Source organism: Microtus pennsylvanicus, chromosome 6 (assembly GCF_037038515.1).
Source record: "Microtus pennsylvanicus isolate mMicPen1 chromosome 6, mMicPen1.hap1, whole genome shotgun sequence".
Taxonomy (NCBI): domain Eukaryota; kingdom Metazoa; phylum Chordata; class Mammalia; order Rodentia; family Cricetidae; genus Microtus; species Microtus pennsylvanicus.
Window position 1 is genome coordinate 31,154,749 of NC_134584.1, and position 27,931 is coordinate 31,182,679.

At 41.8% G+C, this 27,931-nt stretch overlaps 2 protein-coding genes across 3 annotated transcripts in view; both read right to left on the minus strand.

Annotated features, from left to right (window-relative positions):
* Ttc33 (tetratricopeptide repeat domain 33) overlaps positions 1 to 21,172 on the minus strand; it is a 39,353-nt gene extending 18,181 nt beyond the window's left edge. Inside the window, exons 1-2 of the mRNA XM_075975957.1 lie at positions 20,384 to 21,172; positions 16,833 to 17,054 (exon numbers count right to left, since the gene is read on the minus strand). Coding sequence (XP_075832072.1) covers positions 16,833 to 17,053 — 221 coding nt within the window. The 5' untranslated portion in view covers position 17,054; positions 20,384 to 21,172. The remainder of the gene's footprint in view (positions 1 to 16,832; positions 17,055 to 20,383) is intronic.
* A 2,877-nt stretch (positions 21,173 to 24,049) lies between these two features.
* Positions 24,050 to 27,931, minus strand: part of Prkaa1 (protein kinase AMP-activated catalytic subunit alpha 1) — a 40,072-nt gene continuing 36,190 nt past the window's right edge. Inside the window, exon 9 of one of the 2 annotated variants that reach the window (XM_075975958.1) lies at positions 24,050 to 27,519. In XM_075975958.1, the coding sequence (XP_075832073.1) occupies positions 27,275 to 27,519 (245 nt within the window). In that variant the 3' untranslated portion in view covers positions 24,050 to 27,274. The remainder of the gene's footprint in view (positions 27,520 to 27,931) is intronic. The other variant, XM_075975959.1, reaches the window with a different exon arrangement.

Below are 27,931 nucleotides of genomic sequence, written 5' to 3' on the forward strand. Positions count from 1 at the left end.
GTTGGGTTCAGGAGGCAGGTTGGAGACAGGACAGAGAGTAAGGAAAAAGACATCTTCATGGGAGGAGTGGCATTTTGGGGTTAGGAAGAAACCTGGCACCAGGAAAACTCCTGGGGAATGCACAAGATAACTCCAGCTAAGACTCTAGCAGAAGTGGAGAGGGTGCCTGAACTGGCCCATCTACTGTAATCAGACTGGTGACTGCCCTAATTGTCATCTGAGATACTCTATCCAGTAACTGATGGAAGCAGATGCAGAGATCCACAGATAAGCACTGTGCTGAGCTCTGGAAGTCTTGCTGAAGAAAAAGAGGAGGAAATATAAGAGCCAGGGAGCTCATGATGGGGGAACCCACAGAGACAGCTGACCTATCCTCGTGGGAACTCATGGACTCTGAACCAACGGGGAGTCTCCATGAAACTGACCTAGGCCCTCTGCATGTGTTCGACAGTTGTGTATCTTGGTCTCTTTGTAAGGCTCCTAGCAATGAGAACAGATTGCTGGATTACATTGTCCAGCCTTGATGCAAGGAGAGAAGCTTGGCCCTGCCTCAACTTGATGCACCATGCTTTGTTCAAGTCCATGAGAGACACGCCCCTTTCTGACTGGAGGAGGAATAGAGAAAAGAGGGTACATGGGAAAGGGGGAATGACACTGAGAGGCTAGGAGGGATGGGAAACTGTGATCGATATGTAAAAAAAAAAAAAAATTTTTTTAAATCTATTCAGGCAGTGGCATTGGTACTCATCTCCCCTAACAGGAATCATCATTCCTGGAGGAGAAAGGTAGATACAGGAGTAGTCTAGAGTCTTTATGTTATAGCATGGGATGATATAGAATAGGCCAAGAACCTGCTGCCTCTACCTAATCTGAAGTGTTAAATTTCACAATTAAACTTTAACCTGGGTTAGTGATGGAGCTCAGGGTCCTACCATCACTTCCGCTTATTTAGAGAATTTAACAATAGATGGAAGGCGCATTTTTGTTATAAGAGCGAATCTGTCCTAAAGATTTCACGTCTATCAAATGAATATGAAAATCCTAAGCAGATTAGTAAATTACATCCAGAAACTTACAATACAAAATCCATACGTAACATAATGTACAGTGCAGAACATTAGAAATGTGGCTGTATGAAATGGAAAACAGAGGAAAAACATGAGCCAGTCAAAAGCCAGAAACAGCACCAATTTCTGGTTATATATACCTCTGTGAGGTCATACACATATACATGCATATATATGGTATCAAATGGTATATACAGTATCAAATACTCTGTTGGTACCATTATGCACTAAGTTTGCATGACTTATCCAAAAAACATCACACGAATATTAAGTGCTTGTGCTTCTTTAGGTAGACCGAGTAATCCCAGGCCTTTCCAAACAATGTTAGTGTATAACTCCTGACAACATGAGGAGCTGGAATCTGCAAAGTTCTGTTCCTTCTCTGGAATTCACAACGAGCCTTCCTTTGCCTGCAAATACTACAGCAATAAATGTTCTAAGATACAGTGGTAGCAAATACCATTCCTTTAGCACTTCCATTCTGCCCAATCTTCTGTCTATACGGCCTAACCCATCTCTGCTCAACTGGAGTTTTACCCTGAAACCAGCCATATACTATGTCTTTTCACAGAGCTCCTAATGAACACCACATCAGAACTGTCTTTCCCCTCTTCATCTATCAATATATAAAGAAGTCTCTAGTAAATTAAAATACTCTGCTCTTCCTGGTGGCTCAAATCACCAGCCATGAGTACCATTTGACTGACTCCATAGTAACTCATTTTTAAAGTATATTATAGTTTAGTTGGTTTTTTTTTTACTTTTTAATGTATATTATGTTTTATGACTTTCTGGAAAGAGATAGAGATAATACAATTATTTAACATACAACTGATTTTACTACTCAGAGTCCTATAAAATGGCATGACTCACTCTCCTTTCACAGAGCAAAGGCTGAGAGCGACTACAAGACCAGTCCCAAGCTACACTGATGAAACCTGCCAGAGCTAGTAAGTAAGGTGGCTCTTACAAACCCACAGTGCCTCTACAACTACCTCAACAATGTCTCCCAATTCTTCTAGTCCTTCTGTATACTTTTTTATTAATTTGGAAATCAGAGTAGGTTTGATTTTTGGTTTGTTTTGAGTCAGGACGTCGTCACTCTGTAACCCTGGCTGGCTTGGAACTTGCTTTTGTAGACCAAGCTGGCCGTGAACTCTGAAGTCTGCCTGCCTTTTCCTCCTGACTGTGCCACCACATCTGGCCTGAGTCGGTGTTTTATTCCTTTTTTATTATTATTATTCTTTTAAGCCACAGAAAATTTCTGTGCACGTAGAAGACACTAATATCACAGTCATCTCCATCTACCCCAATTTTCCTACCTGTCCCGTGAGACTTCTAAAGGGGAGAGAAGCATGGAACACATGCTAACAAAGGACAGGAAGTGATGAGGGGGAGTTAAAACAAGTTCTTCCCTGAAATAAAGTAAGTAATTTTAATTTTTACTTTATCCCATCTCATTATTTCAGTAATAGCAAGTAAAAGGGATCCTATGACTAGAGAACTGTGATTAGAGATAAGAAGAGAGAAGACAGAGGGCGAGGAGGAGAAAGAGGAAGAGGAAGGCAGGAGGGCAGGGAGACTAGGTATGACAGAGAGGCTCTTGGATGTCCAAGCTTCCAAGCATCTTTCCAGCCTTTCAGCTCCATGGAGGACTCTGGTCTCTAGAGCAGGGATGACAGGGCGACAGCCCTAGCTAGCAAATATTGTAGACTTTGTGGGCTTTGTAGACTTGTAGACTATAGTTTCTGTCACAACTACTCAGTTCTACCGTTGTGCCATAAAATCAGCCACAGACATGACATGAGCAAATATGACCATGGCTCTGTCAGAATAAAACATTTTACTTTCAAAAACAAGCAATGGTTTGCTCATCAATCTCTGCCTGGCTTGGCTACTGATGAAAGTTTGTCATGTTAGCCAAATGTTCTTTTTACTTCAAATTCTACCCTCTGCCTGAATAAACTAGAGGCAGTTATTACAACACAACACAATGTCATTTATGGGAATTCAAAGAGGTATTTTCAACTGTCACTGTGAGTTTAAGGAATTAGTGGCATGAGCCACACAGAGCCAAGGATGTCCACAGCCTGTAAGGAAAACAGCAGTCCTGTACTACAGAGGTTGTACTGCCCAAAAATGTCACTGACCCTACTGCTGAGAAGGAAGATGGTTTATCCTATCATCCAAGAAAGTTGTCCATATACAAAGAGCAAGATAAACTAAGAAATTTAAGAGAGCACTAACCACAACTCCTACTTACTCTTTGCATTAGGCAGATAGGCACGCATGTGTACACAGAGAACACTAACCACAACTCCTTCTACTGCGTTAGACGGATATGCACGCATGTGTACACAAAGAACACTAACCACAACTCCTTCTACTGCGTTAGACGGATATGCACGCATGCTTATACAAAGAGACATGTACGTGTGCAAACACACCTCCCACAGATCTGTTAGGAATACAAATTGCAAAACAAAAAGAAAAGCATGTCTTCTCCTCACCCAGCACTTTTATTTTGAAAATACAATCAATACTTCCAGATGAGTCTTTTCTTGCCTAAGTACACAAATATTTAAAGAGCAAATGAGCTGGCTCCCAGTGGTTAAAGTGAAGCAAGCAATGAAAAGTAATTCACTCCTGGCAGACCGCTGGGCCCCTCCCACTCTCTTCTCCCACTCTGCTTCATTTCCCTGCCCTACAGGTAAATGGTGGCACCACTTAGTTCCTCCACTTGGGAAGTATTAGAAAGTTGGCACCTAATAAGTCAATCGATGGTCTCTCCCAACCCCATGGCCTATCTTCTAATTCAACTTCAGTCTGGAACAAACTGCAAAGACACAGCCCTGTTGCAGCTGTTGGATAGGAAACATTAAAAGATAAAAATTTGGTTTAAAGTCACTGTGGTTAATAAATGACTGAAGTCTGATTCAGCCAGTTTAAAGGCAGCCTTAAGAGCATGGAACTAATTTAGCACAAGGAAGGAAGCAGAGAGAACAGCTCAGGGATTACACAGGGCAGGGTGAGATAATGCCCCACAACGAAGCAAAGAACAGCTGGTGACCAAGCCAACTCAGTTAGCTAGCATGCTCACTCACCAGATGGAAATGTCACAGTGGTCAGTTCCTTTGCTCCCAATTACATTTCTAATTTACTACTGTTCAAATCTAATGAGCTATTTAGTTAATGGCATATTTTATAAATATTTATAGGTCATTTTCTCTGGTTGATGTAGCATTCTAGATACTGAGAATGCTGCATTCTACAAGATATGAAGGTCTCTACTATTCCTCTAGAACATTCTAAATACTATATGGGAAGAAGGGGACATGGAGAAAAAGACAAGGTCCAAATGTATATATGATTTAAAACCAAGAGTCTTCTCACAGTGAGACAATGGGGGAACAGGAGATTCCTCTTAGGAATGCATCTGAACTGAGACCAGAAATGACAAGAAAGGACAACAATCGGAAAATCTGGAGAAACTCCATTCCAAACAAAGGCAAGAACCCAAGAAGGACTAAGCACTCCATGTTAAGGGGACAGAAAAGTCAAACCAGTATGGTTATATTATAAGGAAAGGGAAAGCAATATTAGAGAAGTAGGTTAAGCCATGATCACAGAGAAACCTAACAGGCTATGGCTGGAAGGGTTGATTTAATGTAGGTGTGATGGAGATTTCATAGGTTTTTATCAACACTGACATAATTTACACTTCTAAAAGATTTCAAGATCAAGGGAGAGGAATAAATTATTAGGATATAAAAACTTATCCAGATATCAGGAAAACAATGCAGGTTTATTAAGAAATTCAGTGACAAGGTAACTACCAAATGGACCAGGATAACTGAAGGAAAAACTGAAAGTAAGAGAGCATATGTGGTGTGGGAAACTCAACTTGGGCTGGGCATGAGGAGTGAAGGAAAGGAAGGAATCTAGAATGAAGTCCGTGGTCAAAGCTTGCTGGCTAACTTAACTGGGATCTCAAGTAAGCAAGACGGGGGCCAGGGCAAAGGAAAGAAGAATAAATACAAGGTCTATAAGAAGATGCCAACAGCTCTACAGATAAACTAGATGACCACTCTCTTGAGAAACTTCTTCAAAGACACCTATGAAATCACTGTGCATTGGAAGCAGTCCATGTACTGGGGTGAGGGAGGTAATCTACAGGCTCTTTCTCATATGCTGTTCTCCCACAAATCAAAGCCTCTTCCATACAGCCTTAACCCACCACTCTCTCTAGAACTCACCAAGTCAGTCTCACCTGGTCAGTGTCAAGGGGTGGTGGCCTTTCTATCAACATTACATTATGGACTAGTGAGAGGCTCACTAGTCTATAACGGCACCAGAAAGGCATGGCTACAGGAACAGAGAGCTGTCAGGCAACAGTGACTTACAGGCCAGTGGGACAGAACAGCTCTACAAGGGGGAGTAAGCCAGCAGAGCTGACTCATAACAGGCAACTGGGGAAAATGCAAGTGCCTTTCACCTACAAGAAAGCAGCAGATGTTTGGGTAAAAACTCAGATGTTCTCTGCTTTGTTAAGGCTGATACATTTTACATATCCAAGTAGGTACAAAAACACTTCAACAGCTGGGGAGGATAACACGGACACATATATTTGATACTGTCAACATTCAAACACTAAATGAAGGAAACTACACAAGTTTAAGGAACGAAAACAATAACCAAGCATCATGGCACATGCCTATAATCCCAGGACTCCAGATGTGACAGCATAAGGATCAAGAGTTCAAGGCCAGCCTCACTACATAGAGAATCTGAGGCCACCATGAGCTTAGGAACACTTTTTTCTTTTATTCTTGAGATTATAATATAACTACATCATTTCTCCCTTCTTAACTGCCCTCCAAACCCTCTCATATACCCCTCCTTGCTTTCTTCATAGACCTTCTTGTTCATGCTCTTTTTTCATCATTTGTTACATGCATACATGTATATGTGTGTGTGTTTCTAAATATAACCTGCTCAGTCTGTATGACAGTTGTATGTATGTATGACTGTTTCAGTGGATTAATGGGAACAGAATCTGAATGGTCAAAAAGAATACTACATCAGGAAAATGAGTTTGTAGCAAAAGTGATCCAAGAATTGCTAGAACGTGTGGCATCAAGTATGCCTTGTTCTAAAGCATGCCAGTAAGTTAGAGAAGGCATAGGAGGGAGGAACAGACGACACAAAGACACTGGGAGATATTTAGGGAAATGTTCCTGCAAAGGCAAGAAGTGATGAATCCTGGTGCATAAGTGAGAAGGTGGATCCCTCACGAGAATTTGTATTCCTTACTGCAGAGTAAAGACAAATACTCTACAGATAAATACATTTGAAGGACATCAGAGTAGGAAAATAAGCACAGACTACATCCACTTTTTTTCTAGAGATGCGAAGCAAAATCACTGACTTTAAATACACTGCAGTTGGAATCAGAGCTTAGGCATCACATGATGAAAACACTCAAAGTCACTTCAGTCATTATACCTTCCTAAATGATGTTCATAGTGAATTCTAATTACTCTTGGCCTTACACACACATATACACCTGTGCCACAAGAACAAAGAAAAACTAGTCACTTAGCTATGCAAGTATCACCATCTAGTGGTTGACACTATATACTAATTTTAAAATGTTGGGAGCTTAAGAAGGCAAATCCTAGTTAGAAATAAGTCTACAAGTATCTGGAGAAACAAACTCCTGGAAAGCTTAACAGTACATGATAGAAACCAGTAACATAAAATCCTAATACAGAGATTCTACCACACATTTACTTAGGGGTGACATAACGTGCTAGATTCTCTTTACATGGACTTGCTCTGTAATCTTTCAATAATCTTTAAGACATGTATCATCATTTATATATGAGGAAACCAGAAACTGGCAGAGAAGCTAATGACCTGCCCAAAACTTATACAGAAAGAGATGATAATTAGGGTAGGATCTGAATGAAGGTAAAATAACTTCAAATCCATACTCTTAACCACTATATTAAGTAGCCTGTCTTAAAAGCAAAAAACTACCTTGGGGATGAACAGAAAGTAACTCAGTCTTCTATTATGAAGAATCATTAGTACTATAGGGAAAAAATTCAAATTGCAAAATAAATCTAAGAGTAGTCTTGCCAACTGGAATCAGGGACATCTCTGGGGTGAGATAGAAACCTAGTGCAATGAAAACTCCCAGGAATCCATGAGGGTGACCCTAGCTAAGACCCCTAGCAACGGGGGATACAGAGCCTGAACCAGTCATCTCCTGTAACCAGGCAAGACTGCCAGTGAAATGACTGGGACCTCGACACAGCCATATAACCCCTGACCTCCAATTTGCCCTGTCTACAAGATATGCTGGAACAAAGGTGGTACAGAAATTATGGGAGAGGCCAGCCAATGACTGGTCCAATTTGAGACCCACTCTTGAAAACGCCTGGAGGGCCAGGAACTGGAGGCTGGACAGCTCAGAGACCTAGGATAGAACCAAACATGACTGGCAAAAAAGAAAAAAAAAAGTTAATGAAATGATTCCTGATCATATTCTGTTATACTCCTGATCATGCATGATCTAACTGTCATCAGACAGGCTTCGCCCAACAACTGATGGGAACAGATGCAGAGATCCACAGTCAAACATTCGAGGGGCCTTGAGAAATCTTGTGGGAGAGAGGGATGAAGGATTATGGGAGCCAGAGACGCCAAGAACACCATGGGAAAACACACAAAGTCAACTGACCTGGGCTCATGGGGACTCACAGAGACTGAACCATCAACCAGAGAACTTGCATAGGACTGGCCTGGGTTCTCTGCACATGTGTTCCAGTTGCATGACTTCATCTTCCTGTGGGACTCCTGGCAGCAGGAGCAGAAGTTGCCTCTGCCTCAGTTGCCTGCTCTTAGCACCCTTTCCTCCTGCTGGATTACCTTCCAGCATTAATGAGGCACCTAGTCTCACTGCAACTTGATAAACTGTGACTGGTTGATATACATGGAAGACCTGACCTGCACTTTTCTGAAAAAAAGGGGAGAAGGGGTAGATGGGGAGAGGGAGTGAGGTTGCAGGGAGGAACTGGGAGGAGAGGAAGGAGGTAGGGGAAACTAACCAGAGTGGGAAAAATTAAATAATTTTAAAAATGAAATTAATTTAGAAATAAAGCAGAAAAGAGTAGTCTTGTTATGATCAAACAAGCCAAAAAGACAGATACTAAAGAATGAAACCTTCACTAGAGAAGAGATAATAGTAACCTATTTGAATAAGGCCATATTAATATATTCAGATAACTCTATATGCTCAATAAAACTCAGTGAGAAAATATAAAGAATTTAAAAAAACAAAAGAAAATCACAAGGACATATAAACAAGTAACTTAGTATTTAAAGTAACTTCAAAACAGTAGAAATACAAAAAGGGAAAAAAATGTTGGGGGGAGGGTACTCAGAGTGCTACCACAGAACAGACTGCCTACCAAGGAGCCAGGGAAGAGGGAGCCCAGGGTGTGCTACAGCAGAACAGACTGCCTACCAGAAAGGAGCTTTGAACAAGACATGGGCAGAAGGGGCAGGAAAACACCAGAAAGGGGAGAAAAGAGCTCCTCACACAATCACAGAAGAACTATGGTGACGAGAGGCTGGGCAGAAAGCTCAGTCAGTAAATGCTTGTCAAACAGGCAGCAGGACCTTAATTCAGTCTGGCTCTACACTCACACAGACATGCATACACAGTCACATATATGAATGTACATGTATGTAAACACATGAAATTGTGTCGACAAAGAAACGCAAGGCAAGTGTGGCGTGAGGCAGTGAAAACTGTAAAGCAGCTTTGATAGGAAGATGCTGGGCAGTGTGGTTGTTGTTAGTTTCAATTTCACTGTTGCTCCTTACCTTGCTTTTAAACAACTTCAGCATGCTTTAGGCATTTTAAACTATTACTTCTATCTTTGCTTGGCTTTGAATAGCCAAATTTCTTAATTCCACTAGATTTCCTTAATTCTCCTTATTTTCCAAATATCCTATATAATTCTAAATTATACTATATTATGCTAACAGGGGGGAAAAAACCCTTCATGATTCTAAAGTGTTCTCCATTCAAAACCAGGCATCCTGCCTAGCTGATTTTAGTGATGTGACTCAATGCTCTGATGTGGGCAGAAAACATGAATTATTTTGTTTACCTTTAAAGCTGAAACCTCAGAAAATCCTACAGGAATGTCCTGACAGTAATCAATGGCTTTTCCCTCTGCACATTATTGTGGTATCGAGAAAAGGTAACACAATGATATTAATGAACTTTACCAGGAGTTTACTAAAATTTCTAAAGATGTTTTAATAGATGTTCTAGAAGCAATTTCATAAATGTGAAAAACTTGAAATTGGTTTTCTTCTAAGACCCAATGGTTAATCTGCAAAGTTCTGCAAGAGAAAACTCTTTATCCCTAAAGCACCACAAACAACAATCACGACCTAGTATTCTGCTGTTAAGATCTTAACTGCAGTCATCCAGGCACGATGGCTCACGCCTGTATTTCCAGCAATCTGCAAACTACAAGAGGAGAACTGACCTGAGTGTGAGATCATCCTGCCTCGTACACAACCTTATCTCAAAAACAAAAGCCGGGTGTGATGGCACACACTTTAATCCAGCACTCGGGAAGCAGAGGCAGGAGGATCTCTATGAGTTTGAGGCCAGGTCAGTCTACATAGCGTGTTACAGGCCAGCGAAAGCTGTATTTATAAAGTGAGGGCATCTCAAAATAAACAAATAGATGATAGACAGAAATGCAAATAAAAACTTGATTTATGTTGATTGCTATTTATTTCTACCTTTTTTGTCCCTAGCAATTTGATATGTTAACATAGTTGATGCACGACTTATGCTTTCTGTTAAAATATAGGAAAAGATTCCCCAGGAATCAAAAATAAAAGCAGACCTAGAAACTAGTATATTACTGCCTCAGTTGACTCATTTATTATAAAAATAACTGGCAAAAATACCTCAAATCATTTTTTTTTACCAGTTCAAAGAAAAAAAAAGAAAATCAAAGCATTCCTTTAGTTTGCCTGCTGCCGACAGGCCCAGGATCTCAGCAGAAAGGGAGTAGAAGTGTCTAAGGTATGTAGATGACCACAGGCAAGAGTATCTTCTCAACACCGCAGAGTAGCTGCACGTAGCCACTCACGGCAGTTATGACAGCATGCTTAAGACGTGCACAGGCTCAAGTCAGACAGAATCCCAACACAGGAGAGGTGGACACGTGCGTGCATACATGTACATGAATGTGTGTGGCTGTGCATGCATATTTGTCTGTGACAGTATGGAGCCAAACTGAATTAAGCATTCACTGACTGAACCGTCTCCCCTGTCTCTTGTCACCTATCTCTACCTCCTAGCTAAGGAGCTATTGCATACTGGCAACTAGTATCTGCTGGGAAAAAAGTCGGGTTTTTTTAGGGTGTGGCCCCTGGTAAATTGATCAAACTTTTCACACCACAAGGACGATACAGTCAGCAGCACACAGGCCGAACTTTATCACATCTTGAGGTGATATGAGCATCATTCTATCTCACAGACACCACTCCTAGGGTAAGACTACAGTTCAGGGGTGTAACACAAGCTTAGCATGCAAAAGGCCCTAGCCAAAAAATACATACAATAAAAACTAGATATTACTCCTTCTGGTCACTTATACATCTTATAAGAATCACAGTAAGTGGAAAACATATCAAAAGTTGTCAGAATAATAACACTAAGTTTTCTAAGGTATTTTCTTCACCAAGGACAAATGACTAAAATTTGATCCATAAAACAAAAAAGGAAAACAACTCTTTATCTTTCTATGTATGTAGCGGGGTGTTCATGCGACTCGTGTGTAGGTGTATACTCACGTGTGTATGTGCACATGGAGGCCACAGGTTCAGGCACTGATACCGTTCCTCCATCACAATTCTGGGACAGGGTCTCGCACTAGGACTTCACTGATGTGGCCAGCTGGCCAGCAAGCTCCAATGACCTTCCTTTCTATCTCTACCTCCTCGATACTAGGATTAAAAGTACAAGCCAGGACATATGACTGTTGAGTGACAGTTTCCTCCAAGATTCAAACCTTTCATGCTGCAGGGAAGGACTGTAAGCAGGAAGGTAAACCACTCGAAATAGCCTCAGGAAGTCCCTGAAACTGGCCAGATCCCCTAGGCCCCTTCCTGGCAGAGAAAGTAATTAAAGCTGAGAGTCCCTCTCAGACAAGTCGGTGTGCAAAGACTCTGAGACCAGACCAGCGGCCTGGAAGCAGACACTAGCAGAGCTACCTGGAAGAGGCTTAAACCAACCGAGGCCCCTAGAAAAAACATTCTCCAAACTTTTGAGCTGCCTGTGGACTGTGCAGTGTGCTCCAGCTTCCTAGCTTTGTGAGCTGTCACCCATGCGGGGGTGGGCTTTGGTGATGCAGCTGTCTGTGAGTCATTTTGCCTTTAGTCCTGTAAGTAACCCCTCACCCATATTTCTGTAACTCCTATGAAACTCATGGTTCACCAAGCTAGATTTTGGTGGTATCTGTCCTTTGGTTTGTCTCGGGTTCCCGATCTGAGGTGAGGTAAGCAGGCTCACACGTGTGGCATGCATGTGCGCACGCATGTGTGTGTTTTATCTCTCACAAAACAGCTGCTTATGTAGGTGCTGGGAAATCAAACCCCAGTCTTCAAGTTTGTATGGAGAGCAAGTTACCACCTGAGATACCACCTCAGCTTCAAAATAAAGATTTTAATTAAACATATCTCTGAATAGTTCTCGAAGCAAAGAGATATAGGCACAAGTCATTCTGACAGCTGCTCCAACAGAAGGCCATGCTATTATCTCCCTACAAGAGGAGGTATCCAGCACAAAGTTTACCATAAATGACCACTCTCCATCAAATCTTTACATCCAACTAACAATTTACAAAAAGTACGTGAGCCAGAGGGATAAATTAAATACAGACACAAGGGAAGAAGCAAATAGAAAAGTTAGCTGGGTGGTGGTGGCACACACCACACCTTTAATGCATCGCTTGGGTGGTAGAGGCAGGCAGATCTCTGTGAGTGTGAGACCAGCCTGAGCTAAAAAGCAAGTTCCAGGACAGGCTTCAAAGCTACAGAGAAAGCCTGTCTCAAAAAGTTAAAAAAAAAAAAAAAAGACAGAAAAAAAGAAAAGTTGGTAACTACTCTCTAAAACTCTTAGATGTTTAGAAAGGGATCCTTGGGACTAGAGAGACAGCTCAGCAGTTAAAAACACTGGCTACTCTCCCAGAGGACCAGAGCTCTTTTCTCAGGCCCCACATGGAGGCTCACACCCATCTGCAGCTCGAGTTCTAAAAAATCCAGTGCTCTCCTCCAGACTCTGAGGCACAAGGTACACATGTATGCACACAGGCAAAACACCCGTACATATTAAATAGGATAATGACTTTTTTAATTACTAGGAACACTGAGGCTGGAGAGAAGGTCAGAGGTTAAGGGGTGCTCTTAGAGAAAGCCCAGGTGTGGGTCTCAGGACCCACATGCTGGCCCACAGCCATCTGTAACGCCAGTTCCAAAAGATCCAACATGCTCTTCTAACCTCCGAGGGCACTAGGCACAAATGTGGTACAGATACAAACATGTAGGCAAAAAAAAAAAAAAACAAAACAAAACAAACTCATATACACAAAAATAAATAAATTAGAAAACATTTTAAAAATTAATGGAGGAACTGGAGAGCGAGCTCAGTGGTGAAGAGCACTGGACACTCTTGAGGAAGACCCAGGTTCAGTCCCCAGGACCCACACCGCAGGCCACACTGCCTCTTCTTCCAATTCCTGTTTCTTCTAGCATCCATCAACACTGGGCATGCACCTGATGTACAAATACATACACAGGCAAAACTCATACACATAAAATAAAAATAAATCTTTAAAAAAGGGGAAGGGGGGCTGGAGAGATGGCTCAGAGGTTAAGAGCATTGCCTGCTCTTCCAAAGGTCCTGAGTTCAATTCCCAGCAACCATATGGTGGCTCACAACCATCTGCAATGACGTCTGGTGCCCTCTTCTGGCATGCAGGCATACACGCAGACAGAATATTGTATACATAATAAATAAATAAAAATAAAATAAAAAAGGGAAAGGGATCCAAACAGATTTAAAGACACCAATAAAGAAACACAATAACCAAATACAATCTACGAACTCTATTTAAGCCATGGTTTTAAATGTATATATAGAAAAAGAAATTCCTGAAGCTGGAAAAATTTAAGTATAAACTAAGATTATAGAATTGTTACTCTTCATATATTTGATAATGGCATGTCAGGCAAGGGAATATTCTTATTCTTTGGAGAATAGTACTGAATGAAAGGTGTCTGCAACTTACTCTCAAAGATTATTTTTAAAAAAACCAAAATACAAAAAAAAAAAAAAACGAAATACATAATTATTTGTAGTGTGTGTATGTGTATGTCCACACATGTACACGTGTGTATGTTCATACATGTACACCTGTGTGTTTGTGTGTGTGCATGTACTAAAGTAAATATCAAGCATTTTTGAGTAGGGGGCTCATGAGGCCCCACTTCCTGAAGATCTACAGGTCATTAATGGTTGCTAGAGAAGGGAGTTGGTTGCTTGCTTCAGGAGTAACCAAATGCATATAAATAACCACTTACCCCATGCACCTATAGGCAACCCTAAGGTAACCAATTGCCTATAAATAACCACTGACCCTAAGCACCTATAGGCAACCCTAATGAAATTCACTGGGTCATTAGGGTGTAAGGACTACCTGGGAAAGGGAAGGAGATCATCAGGAGTTGGGGAATGGAGGGAATAGGAGAGGCTAGCAGGAGGTGATTAGGACCACAATACATTATATACACATAGAATATGGTCATAATGAACCCCATTATTATGTATAGTTAATACATGATAATAAAAAGTTTTGTCTAGGAATACAGAATATAGGGTTGCGGGGGCTGGAGAGATGGCTCAGAGGTTAAGAGCATTGCCTGCTCTTCCAAAGGTTCTGAGTTCAATTCCCAGCAACCACATGGTGGCTCACAACCATCTGTAATGGGGTCTGGTGCCCTCTTCTGGCCTTCGGGCATACACACAGACAGAATATTGTATACATAATAAATAAATATAAAAAAAAACAGAATATAGGGTTGCAATATTCTTTCAATTTTAATATAGATATAACATTTTTCACAGTAAAAAGTTGTAATGGTTCAGTGAATGGTGACACCTGCCTATGACCCCAGCACTCAGGAGGGAGAAACAAGATCACAAGCTCCAACCAGCCTAAGCTATAAGACCTTGTCATCCTGTCTCAAACACTGCTAAAAATATTCTCCCTACTTGAGGCTTCTTCTATTACCTATAAACTTTATATTTACACTTTACAGGGCTGGAGGTGCAGCTCAGTTTATAAACTGCTTGACTACTGTTGCCAACACCAGAGAAAACTAGATTAAATGAAGCACACCTGTAATCACAGTACTTGGGAGGTAGAGACAGGAAGAGGGTCAGAAGTTCAAGGCCAACCTGGGTTATAGGAGCCTAATCTCAGAAATAAAGACAATCTTCCTTTTGATTAGACTTTAGATTTTCAAGGCCCTGTCTCTTACGTGGCATTATTAATAAAGGTCCACCTTTATCTTCTTCTGATCTTGTTTTCCAACATACTCCATGAAACATCTGTCTTTTCTCCCCTGACTTGTGAAGGAATTTTCATTCCCACTGAAATTTCTAAGCGAAGGAAAGATGATAAAAAGTAAGAAATCAATAGGGGGAAGGGAGAAAAGAAGAAATACATAAGGGAAAAAATATGTAATTTAGATAGGGAAGAACTATAAATAAAAGATGCTATTATCAGGGGCTGGAGAGATGGCCCAGCAGTTAAGAGCACTGTCTGCTCTTCTAGAGGACCCGGGTTCAATTCTCAGGACCCATGAGGCCGCTCACAACCATCTGTAACTCCAGTTCCAGGGATCTGACAACTTCAGAACAATGCACATATAATAAATTTAAATAAATTATTGTTTTAAAAAAGATACTATTATCAGGTTCCTGAGTACCCACCATGTTTACAAAAGTACATAAGAAGTCAATGGCAAGCAGTATGGCTGCATATCTCTGATGGAGGAAGGTCATTGGTTAAATAAAAAGAAACTGCTTGGCCCTCATTGGTTAGAAGATAGGTGGGAGGAGTAAACAGAACAGAACGCTGGGAGGAAGAGGAAGTGAGCTCAGACTCCACAGCTCTCCTCTCGGGAGCAGACGCCTCAGAGAGACACCATGCTCCCCGCTCCCGGGAAGATGCACGCGATGAAGCTCCGACCCAGGATGGACATAGGCTAGAATCTTCCCGGTAAGACCGGTGCTACATAGATGATTAGAAATGGGCTAAATTAATATGTGAGAATTAGCCTAGAAGAGGCTAGATAGAAATGGGCCAAGCGGTGTTTAAAAGAATACAGTTTCCATGTAATTATTTCGAGTAAAGCTAGCCGTGGGGGCGGCCGGGTGCCGGGGACGCAGCCCTGCCGCCCTTATTACTACATATCTCTATGATCCCAGCACTTCAGAGACTGATGCGGAAAGCAGGGAGTTGAGTCTGAGCCTCGCCTAGGCCACACACTTTGTCTCAAAAAGCAAAGAAAAAGTAAAAGGATAATTCAGTCATTTTTTCCCTACTGAGCAACACACTGCACTAAGACTTCACGAACACTCCCCTAGACAGAACAAAAGAGGAAAAAGTGGTACATGCATCTTAATGTGACTATTACAAACTCATTTTCCTTGAAAATGGGAGTTTTGCAAGTGAGCCTGAAACATCTCTCTCTTTTTTTTTTTTTTGGTTTTTCTAGACAGGGTTTCTCTGTAGCTTTGGTGCCTGTCCTGGAACTAGCTCTTGTAGACCAGGCTGGCCTTGAACTCCCAGAGATCTGCCTGCCTCTGCCTCCCGAGTACTGGGATTAAAGGGAAACATCTCTTTTTAAAAAATGAAATCAGATATATAAAACGTGAATCTATAAGATACAGCTGTGCTGACTAGTTTTATATCAACTTGACACAAGCCACAATCATGTTGCAAGAGGGAATCTCAGTTGAGAAAATGCCCCCACCAGATTGGCCTGTGGGCAAGCCTGTGCTACATTTTCTTTCTTTTCTTTTTTTTTTTGTTTGTTTGTTTTTCGAGACAGGGTTTCTGTGTGGGACTCACGCTGGAACTCACACTGTAGACCAGGCTGACCTCAAACTCATAGAAATCCACCTGTCTCTGCCTCCCAAGTGCTGGGATTAAATGCATGCATCACCACCACCCAGGACCTGTGGTACATTTTCTTGATTGATGTTTGATATGAGAAGGCCCAGATCACTATCGGTAGTGCCCCCCCCCCCGAGACTGGTGGTTCTGGATCATATAAGAAAGCAGGGTGGGCAAGCCAAGAGGAGAAAGACAGCAAGCTGTTCTCCTCCATAGAGTCTGCTTCAGCACCTGCCGCCAGGTTCCTGCCTGGTGTCCCTGCCTGGAATTCCTGCCCTGACTTTCCTCAATGATAGACTGTTACCTAGAAGAGAAAGAAGAAATAAACCCCTTTCTTCTCAAGTTGCTTTTGGTCAGGGTGTTTCATGACAGCAATAGAAACCCTATCTGAGACAATAGTTCTTTATTCCATTAGAGACCATGAATCAGAAAAAGGAAACTAGCCTCCATCAGTCATCATCATCATCCAAACGCATACCTTTTCTTTTCAGCCAGATTAGCGCCTTCGTCCTTCAGCTGCTTGCTCTTCAGTTTACAGCCTTCCTGGAGGGTTTCCTTCCTCCGTTTGCTGGCATGAACCCAGCTCCCATCCTCGTTCTCAGCCGCATCCTTCTCATCGGCAGCTTCAGCTTCAAACTGCTGCGATGTGGCCTTGGATACCTTCTCACCAATCTTCCTCTTCCACCCAAAGGAAGCCATTCTGGAAAATTTCAGAAACCGCTTTAAAATGCTGCAAAGGTACTCTAATGACCAGGTGGAGACAGACTGGCACAAGGAGACACAGCCTTGCTAGCACCTCCTCGGGGATCAAGGGAATAACCACCAAGAACCCTAAGACTTCACAGATGGCACCTGGGCACTATTGTTTACCTCATCGCCTAATGGATGTGCTGTGCTCTAGTAGACTAACCCTGGATCCCAACAGGCCTCTGCCAATTTATACAGAACCCACGACAGATTAAAGCAGGATAGTAACACATCAGATGTGGCAATGGCAAGCAGAACTGGAAGGAAAACAGAACTGTTTGGATGAAAGAATAAACCACAACGCTGGCTGAACAACTGACAATATAAGTCACTCCTATTTTTCAGCTGTTTTAATAGTATGATTGAATTTCAAAAAAAAACCTTTCCTTTAAGAACTACAAGCAAAGTATTTATTATAAAATTGAATGGAAATCTGGATACAGCTGTCCTAGAACTAAAAATTCTAGCTCAGAGTGGATTCATGATCCTCCTATCTCAGCCTCCCATGTGCTAAAACTACAAACGTGTGCCGCTACACCTGGCTATAGAATAGTTTTTAAAGATATAAACAGGTAATGACTCAACAAAACTTTTGGATAAGTAAATATATATATATAATGGCTTTGTAAATCTATCATCTATATTTGAAAGCTAAGGAAAAGAAAGGGCAACTGATAGAATAAAGATGAATACTGGAAGTCTTCAACAGTACTCACTGACAGGATTAACTAATACATCCAGTAATTCCCTAGCTACACAGGTGGACTTTAAGATACAAAAGAATCCGAGCCAGTAGTGGTGTCCCAGGCCTTATCCCAGCACTGGGGGGGGGGGGGGGGGGCATTATCAGGTGGATCTCTATGAGTTCAAGGGCAGCCTGGTCTACAGAGTGAGTTCCAGGACTGTAGCAAAAATTCTAGTTGGTCTCAATTAATCAAAACAAAGAGTAGGATATAGGGGCTAAAGCTGAAGATGAGAGAAGCAGAGCAGTAAGACACTAGAGAGACCTTTTATGTCTACCAGTGCTGAGACTTGAAGGGAAAAGGCAATCCTCAGACTAACCAGACTGCACTGTGTCTCTCAAACCTCAGACTCCACTGAGCTATCACCTCCTCCTTCTATACCTCTCTTTGCCCAGCCGTATCACTCCTGTCTCCACCTCCCTAGTGCTGGGATTAAAGGCATGGGATTCCAAGGGCTGGGATCACCTTTGTGTGAGTTCTATTTCTCTTCTTAGACAGATTCAATCTTGCGTGGCTCAGGGTGGCCTTGAGTCTTGGGATTAGCTCTGCACTCTAATCTTCAAGCAAGCTTTATTTATTAAAATACAAACAAAATATCACTATACAGGCCGGCAGGGCTGTTACATAAAAAAATCCTGTCTTGAAAAACCAAGATAAATAAATAACTGTATATCTTATATGGCATGTAGCTTATATGCTGTGTATATTCAGGAGTGTCTAAGATTCTATCCATTCTTAGAGGAATCTGTAACCTTAAGGAGACAAGCAAAAAGCAATAACTCAGAGGTCTTTTGAAATTATCAAACAATCGGTATTAAGGAAGGCAGGCAACGGTAAAAGGGATTCGTTACTGATGCACGTGACTGAAGTGGAATATAAGTAGCCAAGAGGAGGAAAAAGTGAGGGTGGATAAAAGCCGTATAAAGGGATTCGTTACTGATGCACGTGACTGAAGTGGAATATAAGTAGCCAAGAGGAGGAAAAAGTGAGGGTGGATAAAAGCCGTTCCCACACAAAATCCCAAGTTACTATCAGCCTTGAGAAAATTGTGGGTCACAGGCCTGTTACTACACTAGAGAAAACGCATCTGGTCACCGCAATCACCAAGCACATGGGCTGCTGCAGGCAAACCAAGTGCTTTCCACAGAGCAGTGAATTTTGGGAAATACTGGGTACATTGTGGAGTATAACCTGCACCAGGGAATTAGGACAATGGGAACTTCCTCCTTGGCTTCATCTTGTCATGGGGAAATGTATTTCCTCTGTCTGAAAAATCACTTTATATATCCCAGGAGAAGACCAGGAAATGGCTAAAAATAGAAGAATGGTTACTATGGATCACAAATCCAGAGGCACAGAGTGAAGACAGCCTGCAGAAATGGATGCCTGGGGTGCCTTCAAACGATACTAAAATATAAGTAGGGGAGGAGGTGGTGGTGGTGGTCGCTCTCTTGCATTTATGACTATCCCTAAAAGTAATGACAAAGATGATCACGTTGTCTGGTTTCAACTTCCCAAATGGACCTTACTTTACCAATTACCAATTTGGGGCACCAGGCAGTGTAATAGCTATATTAACATTACCGAAACCTGGTGTGTTTACTGAAGGTAAATTCATTCTAAATCACTGGTCAAATCTGTTAGTAGAAGCTGAAGATAGGATGAGGAGAAAAAGAATGAGGGGCCCTCGTGTGTGTGTGTGTGTGTGTGTGTGTGTGTGTGTGTGTGTGTATAGCAATAAGCGCTACTGAGTCACGCAATCTATATGAGGGGCATTGTAATAACGTGCCAGTTATATCTCAACTAAACTGTTTTCATTTTAAACTACTAGTTTCTTGTACCTCTAAGATTGTGTTTTTAATTAGCTCATCACTAAAAAACCCTAACAAGAGGGGCTTTGGTAGATCTGGACTTGGATGGAAAAGGCGCCAAGATCCTAAACACTTTTTTTCACCAGGATTAAGAAACCAAGTGAGTAGATCACAACTGTACAGGTTTCGCGTTAATGCATGATTCAAGTCTGGTGTTAAAGTCAACATGTTCTACAGAATTAATGAGTGGGGTCAAAATTCTAAACAATGGCACCTGCGTTCTAAATTTATGTACAACGATCCCCACAGAGATCGCTAGACTTGACACTTGACCCAGCCACAAGCTGGCGGGTGCTTGCGACAGAGTAAACGTTTTCTTGCACCGACTGCGTGAGAGGATGCGGCGCCCAGAATGGAAAAACACCGGCTGGGACATAGAGCATCCCACCGAGCAGAAGAGACGTATTCGGAGGCGAAGAATTAAAAGACACGGTTTATCTCAAAATGCTACCAAAGGAGAATTCATTCCCCTTCCTAGGCCGACAATAACCACGAGCCCGCAGCCGCAGCTCCTCAGGCCGCCGGCCACCGCGCCCCGCGCCCGGGACAGCAACAAACCTGCGGGCTCCGTGGACCTCACCGGGCCGCGCTCGTCCCCCTCTCCCGCACGCAGCACCCTCTCGCCTCGCTTCCCTCCCCTCTGTCTTCTACCGCCTACTCGCAGTTACCTGAAAGCCACTCCGTGGTCCCGTGTTTACATTCCACGTGCCCTTTGGCACCGGAAGCAGAAATGATCCCGCCGGCCCCCTAACAGACCTTGCCTGCCTGTGCGTTTTAATTCTCAATTAAATACGCATGAAGTCGTCCGGGGACGTTCGAACAACCCAGAAAAGCGGATAGAAGAAAAGAGGACTTTCTTATCCGCCAACACCTTCTACAAGCCCCCAGATCCCAGAAGTCACTGCGGCGCCCAAGGTACTATGGGATTTGTAGTAGGGCCACCAGACCAGCGCGCCCTCTAGCAGCAGCCGCGAGTGGCTGACTTGGGGCAGGAGGCCCGGGCAGTAATCACTTGTAATATACACAGTCATCGGGTGAAGGGCTTAGCCTAGCCTAGCCAGGCCTAGCAGGTGAGGGCCAGTGAGACGCAGAAAAAAAGAGGGAAAAAATGAGCTGGAAACAAGTTCAGGGGACCTGCGCTGATTTATTTTTATCAACTTGACACAAACCAAACATGGCTGGCAAGAGAAAATCTTAATTAGGAAAATGCCTCCATGAGACTGGCCTCTAGGTAAATCTGTGGGGGTATTGTCTTAATGATTGGTGTGGGAGGGTGTGGAAGGACCCCATCCCCACCCCCACCCTCTCCCATGATGAATGGTATCATCCTCCGGGCAGGTGGTTCCTGGTCGGTATTAGGAAGCAAACTGAGCTGAGCAAGTCCGGAGGAGCAAACCAATAAGCAGCCTCCCACCAGGGCATCAATTCCTTCCTACCTCCAAGTTCCCGCCCTTCTTGAGTTCCTGCCCCTGCCTTCCTGCTACGATGTGGAACTATAAACTGAAGTAACCCTTTCCTCCCCCAAGTAGACTCTGGTCGTGGTGTTTTAGCCCAGCAATTGAAAACTGAGACACAAGCTGATCAGAGAGGGCCAAGGCTAAACTGCAGACTTCCAGTGAGAATCTACAACACAGCTTGCAAGTAGCACTAGGCCATTTCTTAAAAGAATATTACAGGCAAATGTTTACACTGGTGTATACTGAGGAGATTGAAAACCGTTACGTTTTTATCCACATAGCTGCGGTACGCAAAGGAAGACCCATTTTTGGAAACTACGCTTTTTCAACCTCAGCACTTAGCATTTCTTACTGGTTAGTTATTTGTTGGGAGAAACATTTTAGGGTGCTGAGATGCCATTAAGTAACACTCCCCATGCCCCAGTCAGGAACAAGACCAACAAACTGTTTCTCTCAGAAATATCAAACATACCCGGGAAGAAAAATCCTACCCCGATCACTGGCACCAAAAGCACTGACTCAATGCTGTAAAGGCTTGCTGCTCCTGCAGAGAGCTCAGTTCTCAACACTCATGGTCCAAACAGCACACCATAACTCCAGCTAAGGGATCTGTCCCCCACCTCTGGCCTCCATGCTAATATGCAGGCAAAACACTCCATAATGAGATCTGGTGCCCTCTTCTGGCCTACAGGCAGAATACTGTATCCATAATTAATAAAATCTTTTTTATATATAGATATATCAGGCAATGGTGGCACACACCTTTAATCCCAGCACTCTGGGAGGCAGAGACAGGCGGATCTCTGTGAGTCTGAGGCCAGCCCGGTCTACAAAATGAGTATCAGGAAAGCCAAGGCTGTTACAGAGAAACCCTGTCTCAAAAAAACACTTCACAAACTCAAGCCAGTGTTTCTTAGCCTATATGAATTAAGAACCTTCCACCATCCATCACCAACATTCTTAGATGTTGCCATTTCTCACAAACGATGCTGCATTGGTTTAAGGCAAGGATGCCAAGCTGCAATGGCAGTGATGCAGCCCTCTATCACACCCCTGCAGTGTAACTCTGGGTACAGTGTTCTTTTGAGATGAGGCCTGTGGTACCTGGCTAGACTCCAACTTTCAGGCTCACTTTAATAAACCAATTATCCCGGCTTCCTCAAGGACCTTTCTGAATGATGGCCTTTATTTTTCTACTGGACCAAGTACTTTGCTGCTACTGAGAGTTGACTAGACAAGACAGCCCAGCGGTTGAGAACACTGGCTCCTGCTTTGCAAGAGACCCAAGTTCAGTTCCCAACACCACCACGTGATGGCTCACCCTAGGGGATCCCAACACTGTGTTCTGGCCTCTGCAGGAGCCTGCGCACAATCACATACACACCACTAAGAATAAAATCAGTTCTTCAAGACTATTTTAAGTTGAAGTTCTACTTTCTTGTGGAACACAACTTTTTTTTGGAGCCACTGATGGACTGATTATTCACACTTGGGTATTTGACCTTTTCTTGAAATGAGGAAAGCAAGGGGTTTGTGAGATGACTCAGCAGGTGAGGATGCTTGCTGCTGAACATGATGACGAGTTCCATCCCTAGAGTATTGAGTGGAAGGAGAGTTGTCTGGCCTCCATATCTGTGCTACAGCATGCAAACACACACACACACACACACACACACAGACTCCATTTTTCTTAGAAAAGGAACTCTTGTTTCATGAAAAACAGCTAACACTGTCTGTACCAATGATAAAATTATAACGATTTTGACAGTTTCCCAATATGTCTAGATATGTTGATAATGGTCTCAGATGCAATTTTTATTTATAATTTGACTACATTCATTAACACTTTCAATAGTTGTAAAGTAAGCCAGTATTCTCAAAGTAACCAGGGCATGGCTGGTAGCCAGCCTCTAAGATGGGCTTTAGTGCTTCCGAGCCCTGGTATTCTTCCCACGATGTGGCAGAATTGGTCTGTGTCCTCACTCTCATTACTCACAGTAGGAACAGTGGTGGGGGCATGTTCGTCCTGGATGGAGGTGACGGGGCCACATTCATTGCAACACCGAATACCCTGGAACACTAAACACCCACCAAGTCCACACTTAACATTTGTTGTACTTTAGTGCATATGTGTGTGTCTCCACCCATCTCTAACAAGATGGACGGAGCAGGATTTGTATGTCTTGGTCATGTTTGTCATGAAGGTTTCACAATGGCCATCTGGGGGAACGAATAGTACTTGAGGCTCTGTGCCTTCTAGGTCTCTCAGGGTGGCTTAACTTTGAGGTCCTCTACTCCCATAACGGCTTGGCAACCGCCTCCAAGTCAGTAAACATCCTCTCAATATTTGTTTCTATTCATTGGCATTTACAGCAGAACTTTATTTATTCATAGTAAATAAGACAGCTTAATAGATGCTGCTTCACAAGACAGTTTCTTGTGCAAATCTGCAGAGAAGGCCTAGAGAAATGAGTTCTCCAGACGTACTTTGCTGCTCATAAGACTCTTCGATGCAGCTTTGCTGTCTTGAGTATTTAGAAAGTCAGCAGTCCAGCAAAAGCCCGAAGCGTACGATGGGTTTTAGATTTAATAGCAACTGTATTCGAGCAGTGAAGGATTGCTGCCCAGGGTTTGTGACCAGGATGTGACAGCTGCTCCAGCTTTTCTGCTTGCATCTAAGTATTTTGTTTCGATGGCTGATTTCTAGGTGAAATCAAAACAAATTTACGAGAGACGAAAAGCAGTGTTTTGAGTACTAAACTATAATCAAGCACTATTTTATATTTCAGTCCATGAAGGAGCCCAGATACTCAGCTGTGTACGAACCAGTGAACCTCCACCTATCACACCTACATTAAACAAGAAAGACATACCAGGTGAAAAATGAATGTTTTTCTTTATTATGCCATCTTTCTAAATCAAGGTACTCTGGGCAATCATACATAAAGCACAAAGATTGACTCCACCCAAAACCAACTTACAGCTAGGCTGTGGGTGGATTTCATTCATCTTGTCGGAGCCCACAATGAACAGGGGGAAGAGGAAGGAGAAAAGGAGAAGAAAGATTTAGACATAGTTTTCCTTCATTCCCAAGACGCCACTTGGAACACAGATCTTACACACCCGAGCCATGTTAGTTCATTTGTGAATGATATCAAAGATCCAAAGGATGGTGTCAGGAAGGGAGAGAATTGATATAAAATTATCTAAAACTCCAAAATACTACAAAAGCATCTTGAGAAAAGATATAATCAAATTAAAAGCAATGGTGTTTATTTCAGTGAAATTATTTTAAATTAGATATATTAAGCTCCCACATGTCCCAACTTGGTAGAAAAGTTCCTTTTGTGAGAAATCAATTTTAATGGCAAAATTTTTACATACCAGCAAAATCTGTTATATTTAAAACTATGTATACAGTACTTTTCTGGCAAAACCTTATACAGCTTTCAGTTGTCAAGACAAAGTAAAAATATGGTTGCATAAAATCACAAAAAATATAAATTGCTGAAAAGATAATAAAAAAAGATTAAAAATCATTTGCATTAACTCCCCTTACATGTTCAATACAAGAATTTGCAAACTACATTTGTGAAAATTCTGTTGCTAGCTTGACATACTTAACTGAAAGTTGTCATTTCAAATATCCTAGCTTTAAAAAAAATTGACTGCAATAGTCTGCATTTATCATCCTATTTATACAAGTGCAATATTTAAATATCTTCAAAATAAAACTCGGTAACTAAAAGGAATCACAGAATAACTTATAAAAGAAGCAAAGTTTACAAAATTAACAATTTTTAGAAGGTCCTATTTCATTGGTTCCTCCTTTTGTGCCCCCCCCAGCAGTTTATAGAGATATTCCTTAGTCCTATTTACAAATCTGTAACTTCAAAAATGCAGTCTTCCGTCCTTCATATCGGGAACACAATGCTGCATTCGGACAGCATGAGTGACGTCAGTAACCCCAAACAGGACACACACACAGGTAAATACAGTTTGGAACTCATATAAACGGAGTCTCCATTACTTTATACAGCATTCAAATTGGAGTTGAATAAAACAAGCCCTGAACAAAAAGAATCATAGTTTTTGTTCGGAATTCAGTGCATAAACTATAGAGTCATCTTTTATGCAAGCTATCATGACCTCCAAATTCACGGCCATCTGGTTACATAAGTGCTCAACAGATTTGGGGAGTGAGGGGACTTTAAATGAATGCAGTGAAAAAAAAAGTCTGTCCTAAAAAAAAAGGGAAGATGATTAATGTTTAAAGAAAAATATAGTTTTGCATTGCTGGGATCAAACCCACAAACTGGGTGTGCCCCAGGCAAGCACTACCACTGAACTAGAGCCTCGGACTCAATTTAAATTTAAAAGAAGCCAGATATGGGCAATACGAAATGAACAGTTACCTCATCAAATATCAGCTTTGTTTTATGAAATTTTAAACCTTCATTTACAACTATTATGCTATGCTATCACTCAACGGGGAGGTATATAAATCAAAGATCTAAGAAAGATTAAACTCCTTTAGCAGCTAATATTTTAAAAATTAAAACCTGAAATAAACTTGACCATTTTGAAGAACTGATTTCTTCTACACTTTTTCAAAATAATATTAACCCAATTAAAGAGCTACAACTGAAATCAGACTAGAACTTCAATGGGATTCTGGACAGGTAAGAGATAAATATGGAGGACCATGCGCTATGTGGAAATTGCTGATTTTATAATGGATTCAAGAGTTCCTTACAGCCGGGTGGTGGTGGCGCACGCCTGTAATCCCAGCACTCGGGAGGCAGAGGCAGGCGGAACGCTGTGAGTTCGAGACCAGCCTGGTCTACAAAGGGAGTTCCAGGATAGGCTCCAAAGCTACAGAGAAACCCTGTCTTGAAAAACAAAAAAAAAAGAGTTCCTTACAGGACGATAGCATTATTTTTAGGAGATGCTAAAAGTGCTTAGGGGGTTATTGTAGAAGTGAACTTAGGACTTGGAGTCTCTGAATATATAAATTCCTTGGGTTTGGAGGCTTACAAGCTAAAGAAAAATTTTAAATTGAGCCTGTATCTGATATGACTTGCCACACAAGTGCTTAGGGCTGGTATGTGTATCTTAAACTCTCAATGGTTCAGAACAAAATCATACATACATTCAAAGATATATGCATACCTATGTTTTTATACATATATGGACCTAAAGAGCAAATGCAGCCAGAGCGGCTGTTGGAACTGAGTCAGATACACATGCAAGCGCTATACTCTTTCAACTGTCCTTTTTTAAAATACGTCCAGAATAAAATCAGGGGTTAAAAATCCAATCCAAACATTCGAAGCTTATAAAAGACTTCCTTTCTATGCACTAAATCAATTTTAAAAATACACAATCAAGTGACATTCAATACTGTCATCATGATAGCCAGAAGAATCTGTTGAGGGTGACAAAAACATGATTCAGTACAGTATGGGCACTCAACTCGTGGATCCAAAGCAGCACTTCATACATAAAACATGAGGGGGAAATTGCAGAAGTGAACTTGGGTTTGGAGGCTTACAAGCTAATGAAAATTTTTAAATTGAGTCTGTATCTGATATGACTTACCACACAAAATAGCATTTTAAGAAGGGTATGGAAATAGTTCACAATGTTACCAGAAATGGAAATAGTAAATATTTAAGAAGCTAAGGAGCCCAGAAAACAGAATCACCTAAGGTCTATGGGGATTCTAGGCAAATAATTCATGTAGTAAATATAAACCACATCAACATATATGAAGGCTTTTATGGTAAATTTATGGCCTACACAGCCCTGCTGTACCAAATTAAAATGATCAAAAATCAAGTGAGCCTGATCCTACAATCCATTCTGTGTATATTATGATATATGTACCTACTGAATAAGGGACAACAGAATGGTCCCAGTTCATTTCTGCACATAGGCTTCTAATTATCAATCATTTTCCAATCCCTGTGCAAACTGCATTCCAAAAGGCCAATCCTTAGTTATAATTATATATATATATATAACTTGGTAAGTGGAAGTGTTTGGCTATTCTTTATTATGCATGCTTATTGCATCAAAGAAATAAGCAAAGTTTTAGGTTTACTGGGCAAGAATTTTAATTAGATTTGCACACATCTCAAAAAATTCTATTGTGTGACTTCCTGGTCTTGGGGCTAAGTCAACAGGAGAAGAGTCGAGCGAGGTCACAGACGAGGTAAGAGAAACTTCTGAGGGTTTTCCTTGAGCCTCAGCATCAGAGTCACTCCTTTGGCAAGATCGGTAGTTGCTGACGGATCCCGATCTCTGTGGAGTAGCTGTCCCTGATTTGGCTTCTGTAATTTCATCTGGTGGAAAAGAATTTGAACATGTTACTCTTTCTCCCTCAAGTGTTCCAACAGTATGGGTCAGATTCTTTAAGTGAGACTACTGACCGGCTCCCAGGAGCACGTTTCTCTTAAATACATTCTCAAATGGGGGCAGTGTGCCTGGAGTAAGCCACTCAGCATCTCTCCACACACAGCACGAAGAATGCCTATGATATCCAGTCCACACAGGTGCATAAACTACTGCTCTTGTCTTTTACACTGATTAAGAGCCAGGAAACTAATATCCTGAGTTTTAATAAAAATCCCCTAGCAGTAATATTCTTTTCTATTAAAACCACAGAATTAATCACTTGAAATATAGAAGGTATCTCGGAAATCATCTCACGCAAGAACCATTTATTATACTGATATAACAGTCAAGTGATTTGTT